Here is a 25,233-nt window from a genome sequence, read left to right as displayed (position 1 = left end):
ATGGCTCCGCCCAGGTGAGGAAACAGACAAACACAAAAACAAGAGGGACGGGAGGAGTGGCGACACAGGACAGGACTGACTCCAAAAGAAACATCAGGAAGACAGATTGGAGTTTAAATTTTAAAGACATGTCCTGTGATCTGAAGAAACAAAAATGGAATTGAAGAATGGAATTTGGAGGAAAAAAGCTCCCACCATCCCAACTGAAATAAAATAGATGACACCATGAAGAAAGAACACTATGTGGAAATATTGGAGCAAGACATCAGCTAGGAAGTTCAAACTTGGGCGCAGATGGGTCTTCAACTGGACAATGAGCCAAAGCAAACTGCCACACTGGTTACAAGTGGCTTAAAGGAGCTTGATTTTTTAAATTTTCTGTTATTGGAATAACATTTGTTTTGTCCTTTAGTATATGATAAAAGCAGACATTCATCCAAAAAACACTGGTTTTAAAGCCTTTAAGCAGTCATAAAATGTCAGGCTAGTAGGGATTTTTTACTGTGAAGTGACAGTTTTCCTCCTGAAAGTTGTAGTTGCTGGTACCGACTGCAGCCAATCAACTGCATATTGGAATTGAATTCACTACATTTGGCTTTATCCCCTGTGCTAATTCTGCTGCGCACTGTTTTATTAATGAGCTGGAAAATATATGAACCTCTTTGTGGCATAAACAGAAATAAAAAGACTCTCAACAAAACGAGATAAATCAATGACAAAAATTAAGATAAAAATAGCTCATGACGGAGAGAGATGATCCCGATAGCAAATCCAGCACCTGGAATGCTCTGCAGTGTGCCTTTAAATGCCAGTGAAAATGGATCCATGTTTTAAACTGGAGAGTCAGATCCGCTCAGTTGTGAGGTCGAGTTTCTTTCATTTGAGGCGGCTCGCTAAAGTCAAGCACCTTTTGGCACGACAGCACTTTGAGACGGTAATCCACGCCTTTGTGACCACTCGGCTGGATTACTGTAACTCGCTTTATTTTGGGGTGAGTCAGTCCTGTGTCTCTCGACTGCAGCTCGTGCAAAATGCAGCGGCGCGTCTTTTAACTGGCACGCGAAAATTTGACCACATCACCCCCATTTTATCCTCACTTCACTGGCTGCCTGTGCACTTTAGGATCCATTTTAAACTGCTTCTGTTTGTTTTTAAATGTCTTAACGGTGTCGCCCCGCTGTACCTCTCTGAGCTCTTACACCCGTACAAGCCCTCGCGGTCTCTCAGGTCGGCTGATCAGCTCCTCCTCAGCGTCCCAAAGACCGAACCAAAGCTCAGAGGGGATCGGGCTTTTGCGGTGGCTGCACCATAATTATGGAACGAGTTGCCCTTACACATAAGACAGGCTTCTTCTGTGCCTGTTTTTAAATCTGTTCTTAAAACGCACTTGTTCACTTTGGCTTTTAACACAGCTTGAGTTTTTGACATTTTTGCCAGATTTTATTCACTTGTATTCGATGCACCTTTTGTATTGTATTTTATGTTATGTTTGACCTTTGTAGCACTTTGGTCAACTCAGTTGTTTTAAAGTGCATTATAAACTAGAAATGCAATGGCTGCGCCATTGCGATTGACTGCGGAAATGCGGGAAGCGAATGCAGAAATTGCATAAACTCTTCAAATTGCATAATCAAATTTGCATAAACTGGCAAAATGCATAAAATGTCATGTTGCATAAACTGTATAAACTGCAAAAAGTGGTAAATTGCATGAATGGGATAATTTGCATAAATCCTAAATGGCATAAACTCTTAAGTTGCATAAACTGGTTAAATCCCATAAAGTGGTTAATTTGCATAAATTGTTAATATTGCATAAACTTTTATATTCCATAAACTGGTCAAACTGTTGAAATGGCCTCAGTGCTTGATTGGCAGAAGCACAAATGGCTGAAAGTCCTGGAGTCTCCTGATTGGCTGGATTCCCCCATACACACCAATGCAAAAATTTCAAACTCTCGTATAAAAAAACTGGAAATCTGCTGAAGGCCAATTTTTTCTCAAAACCCACTAGTTGCAGAAGCTGAACCTGCACAAAGTGCAGAAATTGCATAAAATGCAGAAAAAAGTGCAGAAAAGCATGGATTTGCGGCAGCCCCATTATAAGTCAATGGGAAAAATCTCCGACATTTCGGCCGATTGCGGAAAAAGCGTAAATTGCAGAAGTCCCAAAAGTAATAGCACCCTTCTCCTCAACATGCGGAACGTTTTGATGCATAACTTGCATAAATTGCACAAAGCATGAAGGTGCTGAAAGCTCTAGAAAATCGGGAAAAAGATGGAAGAGGAATAATAACTAGAAATGCAATGGCTGCGCCATTGCGATTGACTGCGGAATTGCAGGAAGCAAATGCAGAAATTGCATAAACTGTTCAAATTGCATAAATTGCTTAATTTGCATAATCTAATTTGCATAAACTGGTAAAATGCATAAAATGTCATGTTGCATAAACTGTATAAACTGCATAAAGTGATAAAATGCATGAATGGGTTAATTTGCATAAATTATGTAAATTGCATAAACGCTTTAAAATGCATAAACTGGTTAAATCCCATAAAGTGGTTACTTTGCATAAATTATTAATGTTGCATAAACTTTTATATTCCATAAACTGGTCAAACTGTTGAAATGGCCTCAGTGCTTGATTGGCAGAAGCACAAATGGCTGAAAGTCCTGGAGTCTCCTGATTGGCTGGATTCTCCCCATACACACCAATGCAAAAATTTCAAACTCTCGTATTAAAAAACTGGAAAACTGCAGAAGGACAATTTTTTCTCAAAACCCACAAGTTGCAGAAGCTGAACATGCACAAAGTGCAGAAATTGCATAAAATGCAGAAAAAAGTGCAGAAAAGCATGGATTTGCGGCAGCCCCATTATAAGTCAATGGGAAAAATCTCCGACATTTTGGCCGATTGCGGAAAAACCGTAAGTTGCAGAAGTCCCAAAAGTAATAGCACCCTTCTCCTCAACATGCAGAACATTTTGATGCATAACTTGCATAAATTGCACAAAGCATGAAGGTGCTGAAAGCTCTAGAAAATCGGGAAAAAGATGGAAGAGGAATAATAATAAAGAACATGAAAACCAATAATCGGAAGAATTCCGCAGTCAATCAATAAAGTTGCCATTGCCATTGCCATTGAACAGCCCTGCAAACATTTCCCAGCTCTGGTTCTTGTTTGTGTCGTAGGTCCCTCTCCGGGCGCATCGTGGGCGGAGTGTGGTGGTTCTTCACGCTCATCATCATCTCCTCGTACACGGCCAACCTTGCTGCCTTCCTCACCGTGGAGCGCATGGTCAGCCCCATCGAGGGCGCGGAGGACCTGGCCAAGCAGACGGAGATCGCCTACGGGACGCTGGACGGAGGCTCCACCAAAGAGTTCTTCAGGGTCAGAAAGCTCCTCTGTCACATGTGCAGTAGGCTTCTACGCAGGGCTTCATTTGGAAAGGAGTCTTTTCAGGAACACTTTTGATCTGATGTGATGGATTGGGGGAACAGGCCAAAACATTTGCCGGAACACTCTCATTAAACACCATTATATCAGATACATTTTTTGCCGGATCCTCCTGTATAATTCCCGGATCCTTTGAATTCAGTGCTTAATTTGAACAGGGAATCAAATTAAGCACTGCTTATACGGTAGTATGCTAATGTAGTAGGTCTATGCAGGAGACTAATACAGTACGCTAATGCAGTAGGCTAATACGGTAGGCTAATACGGTAGGCTAATGCAGTAGGCTAACACGGTAGACTAATACGGTAGATTAATGCAGTAGGTATATGCAGTAGGCCAGGGGTCACCAACCTTTTTTCAGCCGAGGGCCACTTCAAGAGCACTGAGTTGGTGACCCCTGCAGTAGGCTAATGCAGTCGGCTAATGCATTAGGCTAATACAGAACGCCCTTAAGTAGGGTAATGGAGTAGTAGGCTAACACAGTAGGCTAATGCAGTAAGCTATAACAAAATCCTAATACAGTAGGCTAATGCAGTAGGCTAACACAGTAGGCTAATGCAGTACACAAATGCAGTAGGTATATGCAGTAGGCTAATGCAGTCGGCTAATGCAGTAGGCTAATACAGTAGGCTAATACAGAACGCCCTTAAGTAGGCTGATGGAGTAGTAGGCTAACACAGTAGGCTAATGCAGTAAGCTATTACAAAATCCTAATGCAGTAAGCTAATACAGTAAACTAATACAGTAGGCTAATGCAGTAGGCCAGGGGTGGCCAACCCGCGGCTCTCGAGCCGCATGCGGCTCTTGGCCAATCAGAGTGCGGCTCTTTGCATGATTGGAGATGTTTAATACAATACGGCTCTTTGCAAAATAATTGGTAAATATTTCCCATAAACTGTAACAGTCTTTGACCAAAAATCCAACCATCGTCCTACTGACCCTGTTTCCATCTTTACATGAATGAGAGTCCGTATCTCTCTCCTTTTCGAGGCAGTGTGTAAAAGGTGCCCGTGCAGCAGCTTCACTCAAAGCGGGATGTAGGTTGAACAACAGGCAGGCAGATCGTGGCACTAGGATTAGCTTCTGTGCTTTTCAGATTTCTGATCAGCTACTCTTTATTTGATGTAATTTGGCCTCACATTCACAGAAAAAGATCAAAATTAGGAAATGGAAAAAAGCGGAGCTCTTATGTAGCTTATGATGCGAAGCGCGACATCGTAACGCGGAAATACGCAAAGTCATGACTTTTCTTTCACACGTGCTGTAACTGTAACAGATGCAACTTAAAACAGACTCTCAGATCCTCCAGAGGCTCCTGGTTAAAAGTTCATGAACTTTGTGCAGCCTAGAGTGCGTTCTCTGCACAGTCCAGTCAGGACGAAGCTGCAGGCACTGAGCGCACAGGCCAGGGGCGAATCAGAGAAGGGGGCTCAGTGGGCAGGGCCCCACATACAAACACACCCCAGCATTAAAAAAAAAATAATAATAATAATAATCTAATTCTGTCTCAGTCAGAACAGGAAACACAAAATGTCATTTAATATACATGTATTTCAATCTTGTTGAGGAGTAAAACCATTCAATCTAACACAATTATAAAAAAAAAGAAAAGAAAAAGGCATAAAGTTATAGTTTATTGTGATTAAATAAAACTGTCACATTCTATTTAATCACAATAAACTACCGCCCCGGAATCTCGCTAATGGTCGGTGCCTTTGTGGCTCTTCACAGGATCAAGGTTGAAAATTTCGGCTCTTGGTCTCTGACTGGTTGGCCACCCCTGCAGTAGGCTAATGCATTTGGCTAATACAGAACGCCCTTAAGTAGGCTAATGGAGTAGTAGTCTAATACAGTAGGCTAATGCAGTAAGCTAATGCAGTAAGCTAATGCAGTAAGTTAATACAGTAGGCTAATACAGAACGCCCTTAAGTAGGCTGATGGAGTAGTAGTCTAATACAGTAGGCTAATGCAGTAAGTTAATACAGTAGGCTAATGCAGTAAGTTAATACAGTAGGCTAATACAGAACGCCCTTAAGTAGGCTGATGGAGTAGTAGTCTAATACAGTAGGCTAATGCAGTAAGTTAATACAGTAGGCTAATGCAGTAAGTTAATACAGTAGGCTAATACAGAACGCCCTTAAGTAGGCTGATGGAGTAGTAGTCTAATACAGTAGGCTAATGCAGACAGCAGACAAGCATGATTGGCTGTAACTAAATCTGTGCATCATTCGTTCAATCAAAAACGAAATCATTTTATGCAATGAAACAAAATCAATCTAAACGGCTTAAATTTAGATTTTTCAATCTGGTGCTGAAATAGAAAAAACAAATGAGAAAGTGCAGGCTCAGAGCGTGAGTGTGTTATCAATGATCACGTGCAACAGTTGAAGTATGGGGCACATTATTGTCCGGCACAATCTGGACATTCACATACTCTTGTATCGGACGTATGGACAGATAAGCAGCGTTTTTAATTATCTCCAAGCCGCGAGGAGCTTCTCCACAGCAGCGCCCCGGGGTCAGCTGTAGCCTGAACAGGGTCCTGGATGGTGTTTGAGTTTAGTCTGTTTGCATGGGTTTGGTTATATATGATTAATAAAGCACATCCCTGTTTCCACCCTACATTTTTTATTTCAATTTGAAAAACGATTGAACGAATGATGCACGGACTGAACTTGCTAACGGCGTGTTCTCCTCCGCGCAGAGGTCGAAGATCGCAGTGTTTGAGAAGATGTGGTCGTACATGCGCAGCGCCGAGCCCTCGGTCTTCGTCAAAAACACCAACGAGGGCGTGATCAGAGTGCGCAAGTCCAAAGGGAAGTACGCCTACCTGCTGGAGTCGTCCATGAACGAGTACATCGAGCAGAGGAAGCCGTGCGATACCATGAAGGTGGGGGGGAACCTGGACTCCAAAGGCTACGGAGTGGCAACGCCCAAAGGCTCGCCCCTCAGGTACCAGCCCCCCCCCCCCCCCCCCCCCGTTAACTGTGTATCTGTGTGTTTATGTGTTCACTGTGCCGAGGCTGTGTTTCCTGTCGTACTGTGGGAAATGGAATGTCATGATCTTAATGTCAAAGGCAAAACTTGGTATTTAAATTACTTTTTACGACAGCTGTTCCAACACAGTATAAGTAGCCGTTACCATGAGTTATCCACGTATTGGTATTCGATAACTATTTCTCCGATCCGATACCAGGTCCTATCTTTCTTAAAGTAGACAAATCCTGTATTGTTGAGGCTTTAAAAACATGCTTTTAATAGGATCAGTAAGGATGGTTTCACAGAGAGGTCATGGCAACCATAGAAACTAAAAGAAGCAATAGAAAGAATCATAGAAATGTCGTCTTTCTGCGGTAGTTTGAATCCCAGACCCGATTTAAATTGAACGTTCTATCCCAATACAAATTAATAGGGAAAATGGCACAATACTTAAGCATGACGAGGTATGTTAAGTCTGTTTATTTATATATTTTCTATGGTTTTTCTATCATTAACATATTATAAGATAATGCTTCGTGGCCACTGGATGTGAATCCGACCCCACAAAACGCCGAAACTTAGCTGAATTTGAGTTAGCATTTAGCTCAGAGGACACTTTCATCTGCTCATTTTGTCTCTAAGTAAAATCTCCAAAAGTCTGAACATTCATTAATGATTTCTAACTGGCTTTGACCTGAATGTGGTCCATGGGTTGACAACAGCTGAAGACATTTGGATCGTTTATAAATTGCGATGTTTGAAGGCTAATGCTAACAGTTATAGGGGAAATATATTCACCCATTACTCTGAAAATATTACTGAAAATATGCGCGTACTAACAAAAAGATCAGAAGTTTTATTTAATTATTGGTTTATTTGGTAGACAGTGCATGTTAATGTAACGTCATTTGTATCCGTTGTCCCACACTTGCACTCTCAAACATCCTGGCCTATTGTACATGTTTTTAGTGGTAGGGGAAACCGGAGGAAACCTATGCAGACACGGGGAGAAAATGCAAAGTCCACACAGAGAAAGGCCCTGTCCAGGAGGGAATCGAACCCAGGACCTTCGAGCTGTGAAGCTAGTGCTAAGCGCTGCGCTACTGTCCTGGTTCAACAGCCCAGCTAACCATGATGCTAATAGTAGCTTCATGCTGCATATTCTAACACTAGCTCCGAGTGCCAGTTTTTCACTTCTACTGGACATAATATTCATAATGACTCGATTTTGTTTGTGTGTCTTATTTAGGTTTTTAGTTTTAGCCAGAAAGGAAGCTTGTTAAGGGATCACAATTTTCACAACTTTTAGCTGTTTTCTGGCAGACTATAAGCACATTGATCACACACAAATAATGTCAAGCCATAATCAGGTGCATATGGAGGTTTAACCTTACTCTGGTAACAACAAATTAAGCAAAATGTTCGGTAGAAGTGAAATCCCGGCGCTCGAAGCTAGTATTAGCATGTGGCATGAAGCTAACGTTAGCAATATGGTTAGCGCCGTTATTTATGTATTTATGGGCTGTTGACTTGCTTTGCTCCTCTCCATGTCTCTGTAGCTTTAATTCATAATTAATTATGATCTTTAATCATAATTTGTCAAGGAGGTGGAGTAATGAGTGAAATAGTTATTTTTCGTTTTTATTTTGTTTTCCCTCTGTCAGGTTCGAACATTGAGATTTGAGATTGAGATTTCGACCCTAATGCATGCGTACAAGATAGCCAGTCCGGAAAACCTCTCAGAATTCTGTTTATTTTAATTCTGTAAATTTATTTTTGTATTGCCGTTAGCATTAATGTACAGACCTTTTGGGATTTGACTTTAGATAAAAATGTGCGTATACTAGTGGCGTCTGGGCTAAATGCTAAATCACATTCGTTTAGTTTTTGTTTGTTTATTTTTTGGGGGGCTAAACCTCCTCTTTCAATGATGGAGTGACATGTACAAATGTCAGAAAACGGACATGCCATTCCTTGCAAAATTGTAGAATGCTCGGAAGATGGACGGAAATGTTTTTGTATGGTTGCTGTGATGAACACACTTTGAGCGGGTCAGGTGAAGGATTATGGAGGACAGTTTTATATTTCATCTATGATGCATTAAAGAGGGGGTATTCTGCTTTTTTCAGTCACATAGCACCAGTCTATATCACACTACAATGATGACAAACCTTCTGTTGGTCTGTAAATGCAGTAAATTAGAATAACTGCCTTGTATAAAATGTCTCTCTCAAAATGGCTGTAGTGAATGTCTTGAAATAGGCCTCTGTCTCTTTAAGAACCTCTGACCCTTTCAGACACGCCCCCTCCACACGCTGTCTGTGGCATCAGTGGGGAGGGGGTTCTGCTGAGGAGCAGTGGTTGGTTACTCGGCTGGTGACGAAAGCTCGGAGGCGTCTCCAGGAGGTGGGGGCGTTCCTAGGAGGACTCAGGCAAACCTATCCCTAAAATGGCCGCCATCAGAGTTTTTACAGATTACTCCAAAATACGTGAATGTGCCAAGGCAACACTTCAGGCATGTTTTTAATGAGGGAATGACATAATAACATGGTGTAAAGCTTGAAAAAGTCGATTTTGCATAATACCCCCCCTTTAAAAAGCAAACCAAAGCTTCAGCAGTGGCAGAAGAAACGGCCAAAGCCCACAGGATTACTCAAAACTGAATCATAGAAGCAAAAGTCTGTTGTTGAAGGCTACAACCTCCTAAAAGCTCTCCTTTAAATACCATGATTGGCAACATCAAACCCATATCAGTTGATCTCTGCCTATTTTTATTAGAACTATGGCAAAAACAAGCACTTTTTGCCCAGACACAGGTTTACCGACTCAGGTTTCGCAGTATCGCACTGGTACTCCATATCTGCAGGGCCTGTGTATCGGATCAGAGTGAAAAAAATATTAAAATGTACCGTTTTTTTTCAGTATGACTACTCATGCCATAGACACAATTGCACAGCATCAATGTAAACATCAAGCGGCGAAATAAAAAGTCACACAGAGCAAATGTTTGATTGGGTGTTTTCAGTCGCTGCAGTGTTTTTGGGGTGTTAGCGTCAGTGAGCCTCTGTGTATCTGTAGGTTTTGCCTGTTGTTTTCTCTGTTGTGAGTCCTGTCAGTGTCTGTTAATCTGTGTGTCCTGTCTCTCTCTCTCTCTCTCTCTCTCTCCATGTCCCTGTCTGTCCACTCTCCTCTGTCTCTCTCTCTCTTCATAAAGTACTCAAGTAAGAGTATCACTTAAAAAGCACCATTTTGAGGCTTAAGTTCAAGTTTTATCTTTGTTGAATAAAACTAGACTGAAAGTGGTATTAATGACAAAAAATATGTCTAAAAACTCGACTTGATAAAAATGAGAAGCAGGGACTCAATATGTCTCCCTTGCACAATGCAAAAAGTAAACTTGAAATAAGTAAAGTTATCCTGAAATAAGTACTTTTGTCTTTGATTTGAGAGTAAATATGTGAAAGAGTCAGGAATTAAAAAGCTACAATGTTAAAGAAGTATGAAAATTAGCCTTGGACATGAACTACTTACTCTTTGTGAACATTCATGAATAAACATACAGAATACAGTGGTTCTGCATTTTAAATATCATAAATAACTGAATATAAAATACAAAAACATCTGTACAGTAAATACTGTAATATAGTACTGTGAATATATATGATAAGACTTGCTCTTCTCCTGTATTGGCTCGGCGGTTTTGTTGAGAATGTAACATGATGCTTTTAATGAAATAAATAAATGAAATGAAAATATCAGGCCCCATGGACAGATTTAAGTCTCGAAAATGTCACTTATTTCAGGATGACTTTTGTGTAATGACAGTTTGAGACAATCCCATAGCAGTCAATAAAACAACAAACTAAAAAGTCTGAATAGAATAAAACAAGTGACTATAAACATTTCACATGAGATTTTCATTGAGTAAAGTCAGGCTAAGTCTGGACTAAAACTAAATAAAAACGTGTTCAAAATTAACGCTGCCGACGACTATTACATTTGCGATTTATGTTTATAAAGACACAGTCAGTTCAAAGAGCACATTTTAAACAAGTCCAAGAAGAGACGATATCGGAGACAATTTGTTTTAAGACGTTAGATTAGATTTCCAATTTGCTAATTGCAACCATTAAAACTTTTTCAGTGTGAGCATCCAGAAGTTGGAGCATGTTTGGGACAGGTGTAAATGAGCCAGAACTGTAGAAATATTTGCGTGAGGGGGTCAGTCGCTCACTCATTAACATCATTATATGAGGATCATTAAATAAAAAAGAACCAATTTATTTTCAATGAATTGCGATTTTTATTTAAAGGAGCTACATCATGCTACTTTAGCCATTCCAAAGTTAAGTATAGGCATGTATATGATATATTGTAGCTCTACCACTATGGAGCACTCATTTTTGTGATAAATATAAGTGTTTTCTGGAGGTATTTTTCGAACCCGGAAGACACAACGCTTCGATTCAGTTAGCCCCGCCCCCTCTCTCCGCACATACTTTACCGTAATATAAATAAACAGCAATAAGTGAAGTTACTTCACGATGCAGTTATAGGGAGTTGACATCTGCAACACAGCTTCATAAATGGCTAACACACAAGCTAACACACAAGCTAGCACACACACGCTAACACACACACGGTAACACACACGCTAACACACCCGCTAACACACAAGCTAACACACAAGCTAGCACACACACGCTAACACACATGCACACACATATACGCTAACACACAAGCTAACACACACGCTAACACACATGCTAACACACACGCTAACACACATGCTAACACACACGCTAACACACAAGCTAACACACACGCTAACACACTTGCCTGGCTCTGCCATACTCTTCCCTGTCCATTCCATGCAGGGAGTTAGTCTGGTCACGGAGCAATTGGAGCAGTTTGAACGGGCGGGCCTAACGCGCAGATTGTCAGTGAAATAAACCAATTAGCGATTAGCGGACGTGACGACAGCTGTGTCCAATTAAACAAATATGAAGTGAATATAAACTCACGCGGAGAACGCGAGGCAAAATCCTTGACTACTTCATCCAATGATTAGTTTTGGCTCATGTTAACGTTAATTGAACTAAAAACATAGAGGTGCAGCGAGTGACGTAACCTTCTCATTTCTCTGTGACGGTCGTGATTGGTTCGGCTCGGCCTTAGCCGCCAATCAACAACTTGTCTACCGTGCGTGGCCAGACCCACCTTCTTTCGTGCAGAAAGAAGGTGGGTGTGGTTTATCAGGCTACTAACACACAAGCTAACACACACGCTAACACACAAGCTAACACACACGCTAACACACATGCTAACACACACGCTAACACACACGCTAACACACGTTTGGATAAACTCACCACTCTGGTCCATCGCTGTTTACATTGTGGGACTCGCGTTGGTTATAAAAGTTAATCCTTTGGTTCAGGCGAAGGTTCACCAAACATCCATCAGACACAGTCACAGAAAAACAATATTTTGGTGAAAGTCGCCAAATCCCGGAGAGAAAAAACTACTTCTGACGAGCGGCCTCTTCTTTAGGAAGGTCTTGTAGCCAAACGCGCTTCTTTTTCTCCGTGACATTATCGTTAGGTAAGAATAAAGAACAGGTGTGTCCAGTTATAACGAGCTCCATCTTCAGCTGCAGCACAAACATGACTGATCTGTTCAGACGCTCAGGGATGTGTTTGTTTTGGCCACAGCTGACCTGGAAGCACCTCGGGCACATTCTTTCTTTTTTCTTTTTTTTTTCTTTCTTTCTTTCTTAAAACAGAAATAATGAAAAAGTTAGTTTACAAATTAAAATCAGGCCGTAAACATAGAATTAAAACATTACGTTACAGACGCCGAGCACCAGCAGGGGGCGGAGCAGCTGCTCAGAGAGCAGGATTCAGGAGGATTACTGAGAACTGCATGAATGAAGCCAAAAACCACTCTGGAGGTGTTTTTGATAAGGAAATAGCATAACAACATGGTTAAAAGCTCCAAAAAGTCGATTTTGCATGATATAGGACCTTTAAATAAAGATATAGAAATGCATTCATTTATTGTAATAAGTGCATTTATTTATCTATATATTTATTTGTGTATTTGAACTTCTCGTCTGTCTATTTCTTGCACGTGTTTCCCCTCACCCACATACTTCTACAGTTCTGGCTCATTTACACCTGTCCAAACCCCGTCCAAACCCCCGGCCGTTCACACGTGTGAGGTTTTCTGCACACGGGCAAAGTGACCGGACACGTGTTTCAGAAAGGAGGAATTGTGCCGCCTTAGTATCAGCTGAAAGGGTTATTTAGTTTAACTTAGGTTAACTTAGTTTTGACTTAATGTTTTAGTAGTGACATAATCGAACCAACAAAACAAAAACATTCAACAAACAACAATCTTATTTTGAAAGGATACATCACAAAAATAAAACACATGACTCATAGTTCAGCATGAGGCTTTTAGCATTGAGTAGAATCAACACTGTGACAGGACTATCATCTGTATAAGTGCAGGCCCGCCTCTGCTCCTCTCTCTCTGTCCTGTACTGGACCTTGTCGTGGTGCTCCTTGTGTCTTGTGTCTCGTGTTTGTGTGATTTTCTGACTTCTAATGCCTGACATCTTCACCACAGTCCACTCTGCTTAAACATCTGTGTGTAACATCTGTCGCTGTCTGAGGCAATGTCGCTGCCAGGTCAAAATATGGTCCAACGTGTACTTTCTACCTGATGAAGCCATCTCCGGTTGATTTCCAAAGCCCATCTCGACTTGACTTTATAAACACTATATTACAACAGTGTGATGGAAAGTATGATCAACACTATAATCACTGTTTAGTTACTGTTTACGAGTTACATGAATGAAAGACTTGGAGCTGAAAAGCTATAAATGCATCAGTCTGTTTGTTGATTAGCTTTAAAGGAAGAGGCCAGTGTTCTTCCATGCTGAGATATGTTCTTACCTGAGCTTAGACGAGTTCATCCGTACCTGTCTGGTCTTTGTGCCCGTGGAAGAGCGTGGTCGCTTCCAACTTCACCCCCGTTTGGAGCTATAGGAATACATTGGGAGTGGCTAAATGCTAGCAACATCTTTGGTCATTTTTGCGTGACTGAGGGCACGCACAAAGACCAGACAGGTACGCATCAACTCGTCTCTGTATGTATAAACGGTGGCCTGTTCCTTTAACCTCTTAACTCCCACCTGAACGGATCCCATTTCCTCCAGGTTTTATCCTAATCAAAAAGCTTCTTGGGAAAAAAGGACCAAAACTGCCACAAAACATGAGAAGAAAACAAGGATGTGAACGCAACAAAAATGTGACAAAAACTCAACAAAAATGTGACAAAAACTCAACCAAAAAGTGAGAAAAATTCAACAAAAATTAGACAAAAAATCAACAAAAATTAGACAAAAAATCAACAAAAAATAGACAAAAAATCAACAAAAATTAGACAAAAAATCAACAAAAAATAGGAAACAAATCAACAAAAATGTGACAAAAACTCAACCAAAAAGTGACAAAAATTCAACAAAAATTAGACAAAAAATCATCAAAAATTAGACAAAAAATCATCAAAAATTAGACAAAAAATCAACAAAAATGTGACAAAAACTCAACCAAAAAGTGACAAAAATTCAACAAAAATTAGACAAAAACTCAACCAACAAGTGACTAAAAATTGAAAAAAAAATGTTACAAAAACTTAACAAAAAAAAGACAAAAACTCAGCAAAAATGTGAAAAAAAAACAAACCCAGCAACAACGCGAGGAAAAAGATCAGTTTTGTGGGTCTTCGCTTTCAAAGGCGGGTGGTAAGAGGTTAAGCTTGGAACACAAAAAACACAAGATTACAGATTTTTTTCACTTATGAATAGTTGATTCAGAAACTAAACGGGAAGAAATCTTAGTAACTAATGTGTTAACAAGATAGTACAATAAATGTAAACCTGAGTCTATCCATTATTTAGATTTTGTCGCTGAAAACAACAGCAATTTTGACCATTTTTAGGCGAAAATGTTATATGAAAACATAAAATTACAGAAAACCTATACATTTTTTCCCTCATATTTATATCAGTAATGTTCAGCAAATGTTTCAAAATGATATCACTACATTATTATTTCCCCTATTCACCTGCAGTGTCCCGGCTTAAAGGAACAGGCCACCGTTTTTACATACTGAGATATGTTCTTACCTGAGCTTTGACGAGTTCTTTAGGACCTGTCTGGTCTTCCTCCGTGCCTTCAGTCACGTAAACACAGCGCAGACGGCGTTAGCATTTAGCCTCTCCCTCTCTCCTCTATAGCTCCAAAACAGGTCAAGATAGAAGCTACCAAGTAATAATACCAGGAGTAATTTGGCATCCGCACAGTAAAGTGAAGATTACTGCGCCGATTTCGAACTACTTAATTGTGTGTAATTATACTTTGTAGTGTAACACTTCACGTAACCATATTTAAATAGGGAAAACGTGGAAGAGCTTGGGAGCTTCTATCTTGACCTGTTTTGGAGCTATAGAGGAGAGGGGGAGAGGCTAAATGCTAACGCCGTCTGCGCTGTGTTTACGTGACTGAAGGCACGGGGGAAGATCAGACAGGTCCTAAAGAACTCGTCAAAGCTCAGGTAAGAACATATCTCAGTATGGAAAAACGGTGGCCTGTTCCTTTAACAGCAGACGGCAGTATAGAGTCAGCCCTGTCAGCTTCATCAGGAGTGAGGCTGCAGATGCCGACACCTAAACATGCGCCTGTGCACGATGGGCCCGTTCTTACCTGACAGCGACATCACAAAACGTTTGTCTCGTTTGTCACTGACCAGTCGACACGCGGCCTCTGCTCTGCACATTTGCAGCCGACACAGCGACGAAGCTCGGCTGCGCGAGGCGTTCGAGGAGACTGGGATTGTTCACACACGTTTCCTCTGCATTCCCTTAAACATGCACTCCATAGATGTTGTATTTTTAGGATTCCGATGGAACTCCCCTCCACATGCAGAGCTGCGTCTCTGTGTCGGCTGCTTTTCAGAAAATGCTCATTTGAATTTGACTAATACGAACATCTGCTCCATGTCGCTGCTCCTGCTTCCACTGCAGAAACACTTTAATATCTACACACGAAGGGTAAATACTTCATCGTTTGTAACACGGGCGTGTCCAGGTGAGTCCAGGGGTGGAGAGACGGGATTAAATCTACTCACTGACAGCTGCAAAAAATGCTCCCATAATCTATCATCTTCAATCATAGAGACATGTTTTCTAGAGCGCTTTGCAAATGTTTAAGATGAAGTATTTACACTCTTTACAAATCCATCCAACAGTGTGTAGTTATTCTGAAGTGTTCCCAGTACTTTGCGAGTGAGATGTGAAGAGTTTTTGATATTTCTTAGTCTTTTCTTAGTACAACACTGGGAATTACTTTTGATCCCAATGACAGGAATGAAAATATTTCTTGTGAATGAAACTCTTCACGTCTCCACCGCTACATTCATGTGTCTCGTTCCAAATGTTTGTTTAACATTACATCCAGCCGGCTGCTGCACACAGGACCAACACTGCCCCCTGTGTGCAGCAGCCGGTAGTTACACGCAGGCCTGGCGTTCACGCTCAGCTGCTGTTTCTCAACCCGTGTCCGGGAAAAGACGCTTCACCATCGTTTAAAGCGGCTCGGGAGTTTGCGAAGCTTTTTTTTTTTCAATCTTACGTAATTGTCCGGAAACATGACATGTTCAGGGTAGCATTTATAAAACTCCTACTCGGCTTGGAGCTTTGCTTATCTCCACGCCACCTCTGACCCCGGCTTATGCTCTGTGCGAAGACAGGAGTCATTTTAAATCCTGTACAGAAAATACAATGAAAGATTTCTATCATTTTGATTGACATTTCGTGGCGTTTAACCTCTTAACTCCCGCCTGAACCGAGAGCATTTTCTCCAGTTGAGCTTTACCCAAATCCTGTAGGCCAGTGTAGCGCCTCATTTGAAAGCGAAGACCTACAAAACATCATCAGATTTTTTTTCATCACGTTTTTTGTTGGGCAGTCATCTCATTTTTGTCAAATTTTCGTGACTTTTTTGTCACTTTTTCGTCACTTTTTTTTTTTTTTTTTTTTTTTTTTTGGCCGCTTTTTGTCACTTTTTAGTCCATTTTTTCCTCAATTTTCCTAAGTTTTCTCACGTTTTTGTCAATTTTTTGTCCATTTTTGTCATTTTTTGTCATTTTTTTTGTACATTTTTTGCCACTTCTTGGTCCATTTTTTCTCAATTTTTCGTCCAATTTTTCTCACTTTTTTGTCAAATTTTTGTCCATTTTTTTGTCCATTTTTTGCCACTTCTTCGTCAAATCTTTCTCACATTTTTTACATTTTCATCCTTGTTTTCGTCTCAGTTTTGTTGCTATTTTCACACTTTTTTTCCCCAGAAGCTTTTGGATTGGGGTAAAGCTGGAGAAAATGTGCTCGGCTCAGGTGGGAGTTAAGGGGTTAAAGCCATGGGCTCTCGTGCACAGTATCAGAGTGCAACACAGTGGACGGCTCATGCACGCGCTGTGAACTGAAGACCATCCCTGATCTGTGCAGCACGGAGCTCCTCGTGGGCCTGGAGGTGTTCACATCGCCCCGCCCCGCAACCTCTATGAAAGCGCACGTTTATTCCACATTAAAGGTGCATTATGGAGCATTTGAGAAAAAAAATAAACTTGATATTTTGCATAATTGACCTTTTTGTGACTCAGTGGTTGTGTGAGTGGTTAGTGCGGCACCTTTGCCTTCGATCACAGTGGCCTCTCTGATGCTCCAGGGACTATTGTTTTTGCAGATTTCTGGTGAAAACCAACGAGAATCTCTAAAAACAATTGATCCAGGAGCAAACGTGATGGAAAGTAAAGGTGCCACACTAACCACTCATACAGCCACTGGGTCAAAAGTCAAATACGCTAGGGCTGCGCAATTAATCGAAATTCGATTATGATTCCGATTATTACACTAAACAATTACAAAATTAGCATAATCGTAAACTTATTTATTTTTTGCAAAGCAGACTTACTTAATTATTTCATGGTGCTGGGATTATTTTCCCTTCGCTTTTCACGTGCTGTGGCTCATGCTTTTGCCTGACATAAAAACAAACGGCTCTGTGTGATGATGTCATCAGGCCGCGCTGCTCAGTTGGCTTGCGCAGGTGTGAGGGCCGGCCAGCAGGGGGCAGGTGTGAAACAGAGACCTCTCCTTAATCGAGGCAAACTTGAAATCGTTTGTGCTTTTATGACTGCTCAGAAAACAGAAAATATTCAGCATCGTTTTTTTTTATTAATAAGTATATAAATAAAACAAAGACTTTTTTTAAAGGCAACAAATAATCGTTTGAATAACTGTGATTTCAATTATGACAAAAATAATCGAGATTATTATTTTTTTCAATAATCGAGCAGCCCTAGAATAAGCATATTTTTTTTTTCACATAAAAGTTCCATAATGCACCTTTAATGTTGAGCACAATTTGTTTTTGTTGTTGTTTTTTTTTACAAATAAACTGTGTTTTTAGATAATCACCTCCAAAATTATTGACAATAATTGACAAAAAAAATCAACAAAAATTAGACAAAAAATCAACAAAAATTAGACAAAAAATCAACAAAAATGTGACAAAAACTCAACCAAAAAGTGACAAAAATTCAACAAAAATGTGACAAAAAATCAACCAAAAAGTGACAAAAATTCAACAAAAATTAGACAAAAAATCAACAAAAATTAGACAAATAAACTGTGTTTTTAGATAATCACCTCCAAAATTATTGACAATAATTGACAATACCCTCAAGGTGTGGAGTGCACCTGAAAACAGTTGGATGTCACTGCTGTAAATACTGTTCACGATCGGTTTGCTTTAAAATTAGACGTGTACAGCACAATAAGCTCTGTCATCACACATACAGGACCATAGGCCCATCCATCCTTCCGTTTATCAGGGGCTGGATCGTGGAGGCAGCAGTCTAAACAGAGACACCCAAACTTCCCTCTCCCCAGACACCTCCTCCAGGATGATCCTGAGCTGGCGCGTCCCACGTCTTCCTCAAAGCGCGTGGATGTTTTAAACGATGGTGAACTCTTTCAGGACTGGCTTTGAGAAACTCCATCCGTGTGTCCCATACTAACCCCGCCTGCCCCATGTACACACTGTATATACTCTGACTCTGCTGATTAATTAGTTGCTTATGTACCTATCGTCCCCATAGAAACCCAGTTAACTTGGCAGTGTTAAAGTTGAACGAGCAGGGCCTGTTGGACAAACTTAAAAACAGATGGTGGTATGACAAAGGAGAGTGCGGCGTCGGAGGAGGAGACGCCAAGGTCAGAGCCGCGATGAGCGCTGCGGTAAACGCCACCATCCACGGGGCAACCGGCAGCGCGCGGCCCCAGGCGGAAACGCCACTGACCGATCATGAGGGTGTTTGACCTCACAAATTCTCCACCAGGAAGGCCCAAAGTACCACCGCACTAATCCAAACGCCACTTCCAAGTTCCCTTCCCTGTCGGCACACGTTGGATTTCTGGCTTCTTGCACAATTTGAAATTCAGACAGACATTTTATAAAATATTTTATCATTGATTCTCAGCCTGGATGAGCACCTGACTGTCACACTTTCTACCCCAGTGAAGCGCTATCTGCCACTTGAAATGTTTGGAATCATTTTATCAGAGCATTTTGGTCGGTGAGAACAATATAAGGGGGTTGGAAATTCCAATAAGCGTCACATCAGCCGATATGATTAGTGATTTATCTTATTGTAAACAGCTTTTAAATGTCTATAGTCTATCGCTGAAACATGTATTGCAATACAGAGAATGTTTTAATAGATTTTGCTGTTGTGTGTCGAGGAACAAGTCGTGTTAATGTGCTCATCCAGTCTGAAAAAAATTAAAAAACTGCACTACAAAGAAAAATTCCTGGACAACTCCCACTTTCCAAGTATGTGCTAGGTCCATTTTGAGTCGAGTTGCACAAACACAAACACAGAAGAAAGACTGGAAGATAAGACATAAACATGAAGTATTTCCCAGCATTTGAAGCCTCTTTAAACACCACCATGTTATAACCAATGAAGAGGAGGGCGCTTCTCTTTGGTCCTCATGGCAGGAAGCTGACATTGCTGCAGTACCACCCCCTGGTGGTCAGGGGTGACTCCAAAGACACTTGGTAAACAGGAATTCAATGAAGACTCTGCATCTCCCTAACCAAGCCTGGCTCCAAAGAGTTTACTTTTCTAAAAAATAAATGACCCATGTGGCAACGTTGGACAGGGAATCATATTTTAACCACGCTGTTTTTTGTGCAGCAGGAATAAAAAAAATAGCCTAAGTCTTTGATTGACAGGCTCTGGGGCGGGGTAGAAGGCTTGATCCTTTAAAGGAACAGGCTTCGTAGGAGGGAGCGAGCAGCCATGTTACATTTCAACATGGCTGCTTGGTGTCCTATTGTTGTCTCAAGGCCTTCCGTTCTATTGTATAACCTTGAAGGTCTGAGTCGCCCAGAGCACATGGCTACTTAATATGTAAACAAAACGACATACTTTAGCTCCCCATTTTAGCTGTTGGGCCGATCCTCCCAGAGTTCTGACTCTGCTCGAAAGGCGCCATGGAGGCACTGCAAGCACTAATGATGTTTTAGCTTCTGTGAAAGTATTTATAAGCTACTGCGGACGTTAGCATTTGCTTATTTATTTATTATGAACCAAGGTAATGACTGAGCTGAGGTGCTCCCGGTCTCTCTCTCATGTTTGCACAACTCGCCTCAACTTTGGCTTAGCATGTATTTGGCAAGTGTGAGTGCTACACAAACATATCTGCTTAACAACATTAAAGTCATTGAAGTATCTTAAGCTTTCAGATGAAGTACAACATGTCCAGGTTTGAAGGGGGCAAACGTTTGGAGCCCTGATTTTTCCAGTTTCCAAACCTGGGGGAAAAATGAGCTACATTACGGTTTAAATTGTTGGCTGTGGCTCATTCCTAACATCCCGATTTTTGTCGGGACAACGGTACATCCATGTACTACAAGGAAGTAAATTCTCAGTTGTTATGATAAAAAAAACAGGAAAAAATATGTACAGTAACTACAGCGATTGAAGACAAATCCTCTCTTGGACCCGTCCGTTTGTGTCTGAGAGCCGCTTGTGCTCCGGTCACTGACCCGTGGCTCTCACGCCGCTGCCGGTTGCCCAAAGTGATATAGTAATACACATCTGGCTGTAGGGAGTCAGGCCGCGCAGATGGAGTATTAAATCATATCACTTTCACTGTCAGCTCTCTCTGTCTCTGTCTGTCTCACTGTGACCCGAAGCTCAGCGTCTGTACTGCTAATGTGTGCTGCCGCTCAAACAGTTCAATAATAACATAAGATAACATCCAGATGCATAATGTTATTTATGTTATTCCCCCCCCCCCCCACACCGGCTCGAAGGATCCCCGTAAACCTAGCAGTACTGAAGCTGAATGAGCAAGCCGTCTTAGACAAACTGAAAAACAAGTGGTGGTATGACAAGGGCGAGTGCGGACACAAGGACTCCGGCAGAAAGGTCAGTCCCCGGGGGGAGGCGCATGCTCCCACAGCCCCACCCCCCGACACACCCACGAACCCCACCCCCCCATCTCTGTCCACATACACACCCACTGACGCTCCACTCACCTGCACCTCCCATCTCTGTCCACACACACACACCCACTGACCCCCCACACACCTGCACCTCCCATCTCTGTCCACACACACACACACTGACCCCCCCACACACCTGCACCTCTCATCTCTGTCCACACACACACACACACTGACCCCCCCACACACCTGCACCTCCCATCTCTGTCCACACACACACACACTGACCCCCCCCACTCACCTGCACCTCTCATCTCTGTCCACATACACACACCCACTGACCCCCCCACACACCTGCACCTCCCATCTCTGTCCACATACACACACCCACTGACCCCCCCACACACCTGCACCTCCCATCTCTGTCCACATACACACACACACTGACCCCCCCCACTCACCTGCACCTCCCATCTCTATCCACACACACACACACTGACCCCCCCCACACACCTGCACCTCCCATCTCTGTCCACATACACACACACTGACCCCCCACACACCTGCACCTCCCATCTCTGTCCACACACACACACACTGACCCCCCCTCACGGACCCACACCCGTCACACCTGCAGGACACCCCTCACACACCCACCTCCACCTCGCTCCACACACTGAGGCACCGTCCCACGACAGCATCAGCTCCGCCACAGCAGCTCTGTGCACGGGGGGGGGGTCGTTCACTAACTTCCTGTCTGCCAGTGGTGGGTAACAGCTATTTCCTGTCCACATCCTTTATGGAAATGATGCATTGAAGGAGAATCAAGATGTTTTTTTTGAAAATGAATTCAGATTTCGGGGCTGTTGGGACATATGTTATTGCCTTTAGTCGACACTTCTAAACACAAGCCTCCCCCAGCGTTCGTTTGTTAAGTCATTATCCAACAGCTGTGTGTGTTTTTAGCGACACGCACCGAGACAAACTCCCATAAAACACACACAGGAAACAGTTGTTACCCCAGGAAGTTAGCATCATGTTGTTATGAACGCATTATGTGCACAGAGCTAACGTTTGTTAAGTGGTGACGTCACAGCTCGCATGGACCGGCAGATGTGCGAGAAACTACAAAAAAACTCTTTAAAACCACAATTAATATTTGTGAAACTCAACAGAGAGTTACTGAACAGACTTATTTATCAGGCCCATTAGCCAAACATGCTGCTCTAAAAGTAATATTTACCGTGTTAGTGGAGATAAATGCTAACAGCGCAGCAGCTACGCTAACCCCGGAAGTGCCGACTTTAGTAAAGATTCCTTTTTTAGCAGTAGGTGCGGCATTTTTGGCTAATGAGTCTGAGAAATAAGTAGGTTCAGTAACTCTCTGCTGAGTTTCACAAATATTGATGGTTGTTTTTAAGAGTTTTTCATGGTTTCCTCTCGCATATTTGCCGGTCTGCTAGGACCCGGAAGCTGAAGTCGTGACGTCACACTTAACAAACGTATTCTTTGAAAACTAATGTTGTGTTCCAGGTGACAGGTAACTGGTATTTTTCCCACTTAAAAATACGATTTACGTCCTCAGCTGCTAATGCTACAACAGTTAGCTAGTAAGATGCTACATGATTGTGAGTGTATTTTACTCTGCAGATATAATTTAAATTCAACATGCTGTATAACATTATCTATTGGTAACTTATATACCCGTTGGAGTGGTGTTCAAAGGCATTTTTCCAAGTGGGTGTTTTGAAATTTACCAGTTACTAGTTGCGAGGAACGCAGCACAAAACTACTATGGCAAACCTCATGAAACTACATTTCAGGACGGAGTGTTTTGCCCAAGGACAGAGTGTGAGCAAAATCACACAGATTAAAGTGCTCACCGAAGGACAATCATCTTCACTGAACCATACCAGTAGTGTAGTCACTGTCCAAAGTACACTGATCAAAGTAGCAACTGAAAGGACTAAATATCCTCATCATCAGCCAGGCGGTGATGCTGGCACTACATTTTTTCTGGAGATCCACCGATCCAACTTCATCAGTTGTGACACGGATTATTTGATCCTGTCCCTAAAGCGTGCAATACTAGCACTGTTAGCGCTGCACATTTCTGTGCTGATCAAAATGTGTCTTTGAAGTCTGAAACTAACAGTGATGTTATTAATGTGATTATGTCAAAATCCCAGATGGAGCAGGCACCAAAGCTACTCCGCGGCAAATATAGGGACTAGATGCAAGTTGGTCATTTTATACTCACTACTGCCACTTCAGGTCTTACGTGTAACTGCAGCTTCTATATTTAGCTCGTGCATGACGGCACTTCAGACACGAATTAACACCTTTCTGAGTGACAGAGCAGGATTTTAGAGGCAGTTGTGGTGAACAGGTCTGGCACATGTAAACTCTGCATAGTAATACAACTCTTGATAGGACATGGCCATAGTAATACGATGGAACAAATGGAACAAATGGCAGTTGTGGCGGCCATCTTGTGCCTGGCCCTTCTAACCCAGTGCAATGTAGTCAAATGGAAACACCACTTATTTATCTTTTTTGAGTTATTTCATGACTGATAATTGTGACTGACCTCGTGTTATATCTGGAAAGTTTGTTTTTTTTGCTAACCACTGAACCCGAATGAATGGAGAAAACAAAGCTAACAACAAACATCATGACGAAAAAAAACCAGACGTTTCGAAGAAATGGCCCGATCCTGACTGAGATACGAGACTTAGAAGTATTAAACCAATGAGTGTGTCTCACATTCTGCCGTTGAATCAATGAAAATGTTTTGCATTGGCTGCTATAGGGGTTAGCCTCGCCGTCCAGTCACAAGATGGCCGCCACGTCAATGAGCGTCATGTCCAATCTAGAGTTTTATTAAAGATCATTGACTCCATGGGTTAGAGTAGGAAACTGACAAATCAATTATAATCATTATTTGCAATAGGGCTGCAACTAACGATTATTTCGGTAATCGATTAATCTACTGATTATTTTTACGATTAATTGATTAATCGCTTGGCTGTGAAAGGTGCATGGAAATTGTATTTTTTCAAAAAAATTTATCACATAAAGCTAAAGTGGCAGCGGTTGAGGACATGTTGATGGAGTAAACTTAAAGTAAACGTTTGTGGGAGGATATTTGTGCTAATTCTGCTTTCTGATTGGACGAGACAAATATTTATGAACTTTACAATGTACAAAACACTGCAGACCCTAACTTAAAAAACAAAGGAGGTTTTCATCCACATTACATAATGTTCGTGTCTTTTTTGCTCTATTTTAGTCTGTGTTTACTAGAAAACGATTAATCGATTACTGAAATAGTTGACAACTATTTTAGTAATCTATTAGTTGTCGATTAATCGATTTGTTGTTTCAGCCCTAATTTGCAATGAATTAGCTCCAAACCAGCTGTAATTATTATATATATTATGGCTGAAAGTCCTTTTTAACAAACAACATTACACCCATGTTTTTTTGGACACCAGTATGAAAAGATAATACGATTACAGAGATATTAGACACAAATCAAGACAACAACGATAGACTGTTTAGAACGTTGTGACATCTCCTGAGGAAAGCCTGTTCTGTGGAGTTAAAGGCTGTTGTGAATAATATAATATAATAATAAAATGTTGCTTTAAGTTTTCAGAGTTGAACTAGGACACCAACACTAAACACGCCAAGTCTCTTTTTTCCCCTTTGCCAAAAATCACAAAACTCATTACGCTTTACAAAAGTCATCATCCGTTTGCTCTGCATCTGATTTCACGCTCCTTCATGTTCGGATCCGGGGAAACTTTCCCACAGAAAAAAGGAAAGAAAAAAATCACTTTTATAGTCTCACTCTTTATGCAAATGAAGCGAGCGAACACTCTGGGAGATAAGGCCGTCTCCAAAATCAGCGCAAGTTTGATCAGATTTCCTCTGCGGAGACAATCGTTCTCCAAAATCCTGTGGTCAGCAGCAGACAGAGGGAGGGGGAAAGCGGGGGCCGCCGCAGTCAAAAATGGATTTCAAGTTTTTAATGATAATGTGCCCAAGGCTGTTGAAGACCCTCATGTGTCCGAGAGAGGAAAACTGGGGTCTTTGCCGGGGCTTCAGAATGTAATGAGAAAGTTGATTAAATTTCCAGAAATCTTTACTGCTCTGTACTTGAAATTATGGAGAGGACGTGGTAGTTGTAAAAGTGGTAGTGGAAGT

The 25,233-nt window shown here is 41.6% G+C and overlaps 1 protein-coding gene across 3 annotated transcripts in view; it reads left to right on the top strand.

Moving 5' to 3' along the window:
• Positions 1–25,233, top strand: part of LOC306970364 (glutamate receptor 1-like) — a 191,424-nt gene that overhangs the window by 140,923 nt on the left and 25,268 nt on the right. Inside the window, exons 14-16 of one of the 3 annotated variants that reach the window (XM_079566320.1) lie at positions 3,193–3,391; positions 6,162–6,409; positions 18,665–18,779. In XM_079566320.1, coding sequence (XP_079422446.1) covers positions 3,193–3,391; positions 6,162–6,409; positions 18,665–18,779 — 562 coding nt within the window. Of the gene's footprint in view, positions 1–3,192; positions 3,392–6,161; positions 6,410–18,664; positions 18,780–20,769; positions 21,005–25,233 lie in introns of those variants that run through there. The other 2 variants (XM_079566321.1, XM_079566322.1) reach the window with 2 other exon arrangements.

This window comes from Gobius niger, assembly GCF_951799975.1.
Source record: "Gobius niger genome assembly, chromosome: 11".
Classification (NCBI taxonomy): Eukaryota; Metazoa; Chordata; class Actinopteri; order Gobiiformes; family Gobiidae; genus Gobius; species Gobius niger.
Note: the sequence above shows the minus strand (reverse complement) of the source record. Positions and strands in the feature narration are given on the sequence as shown.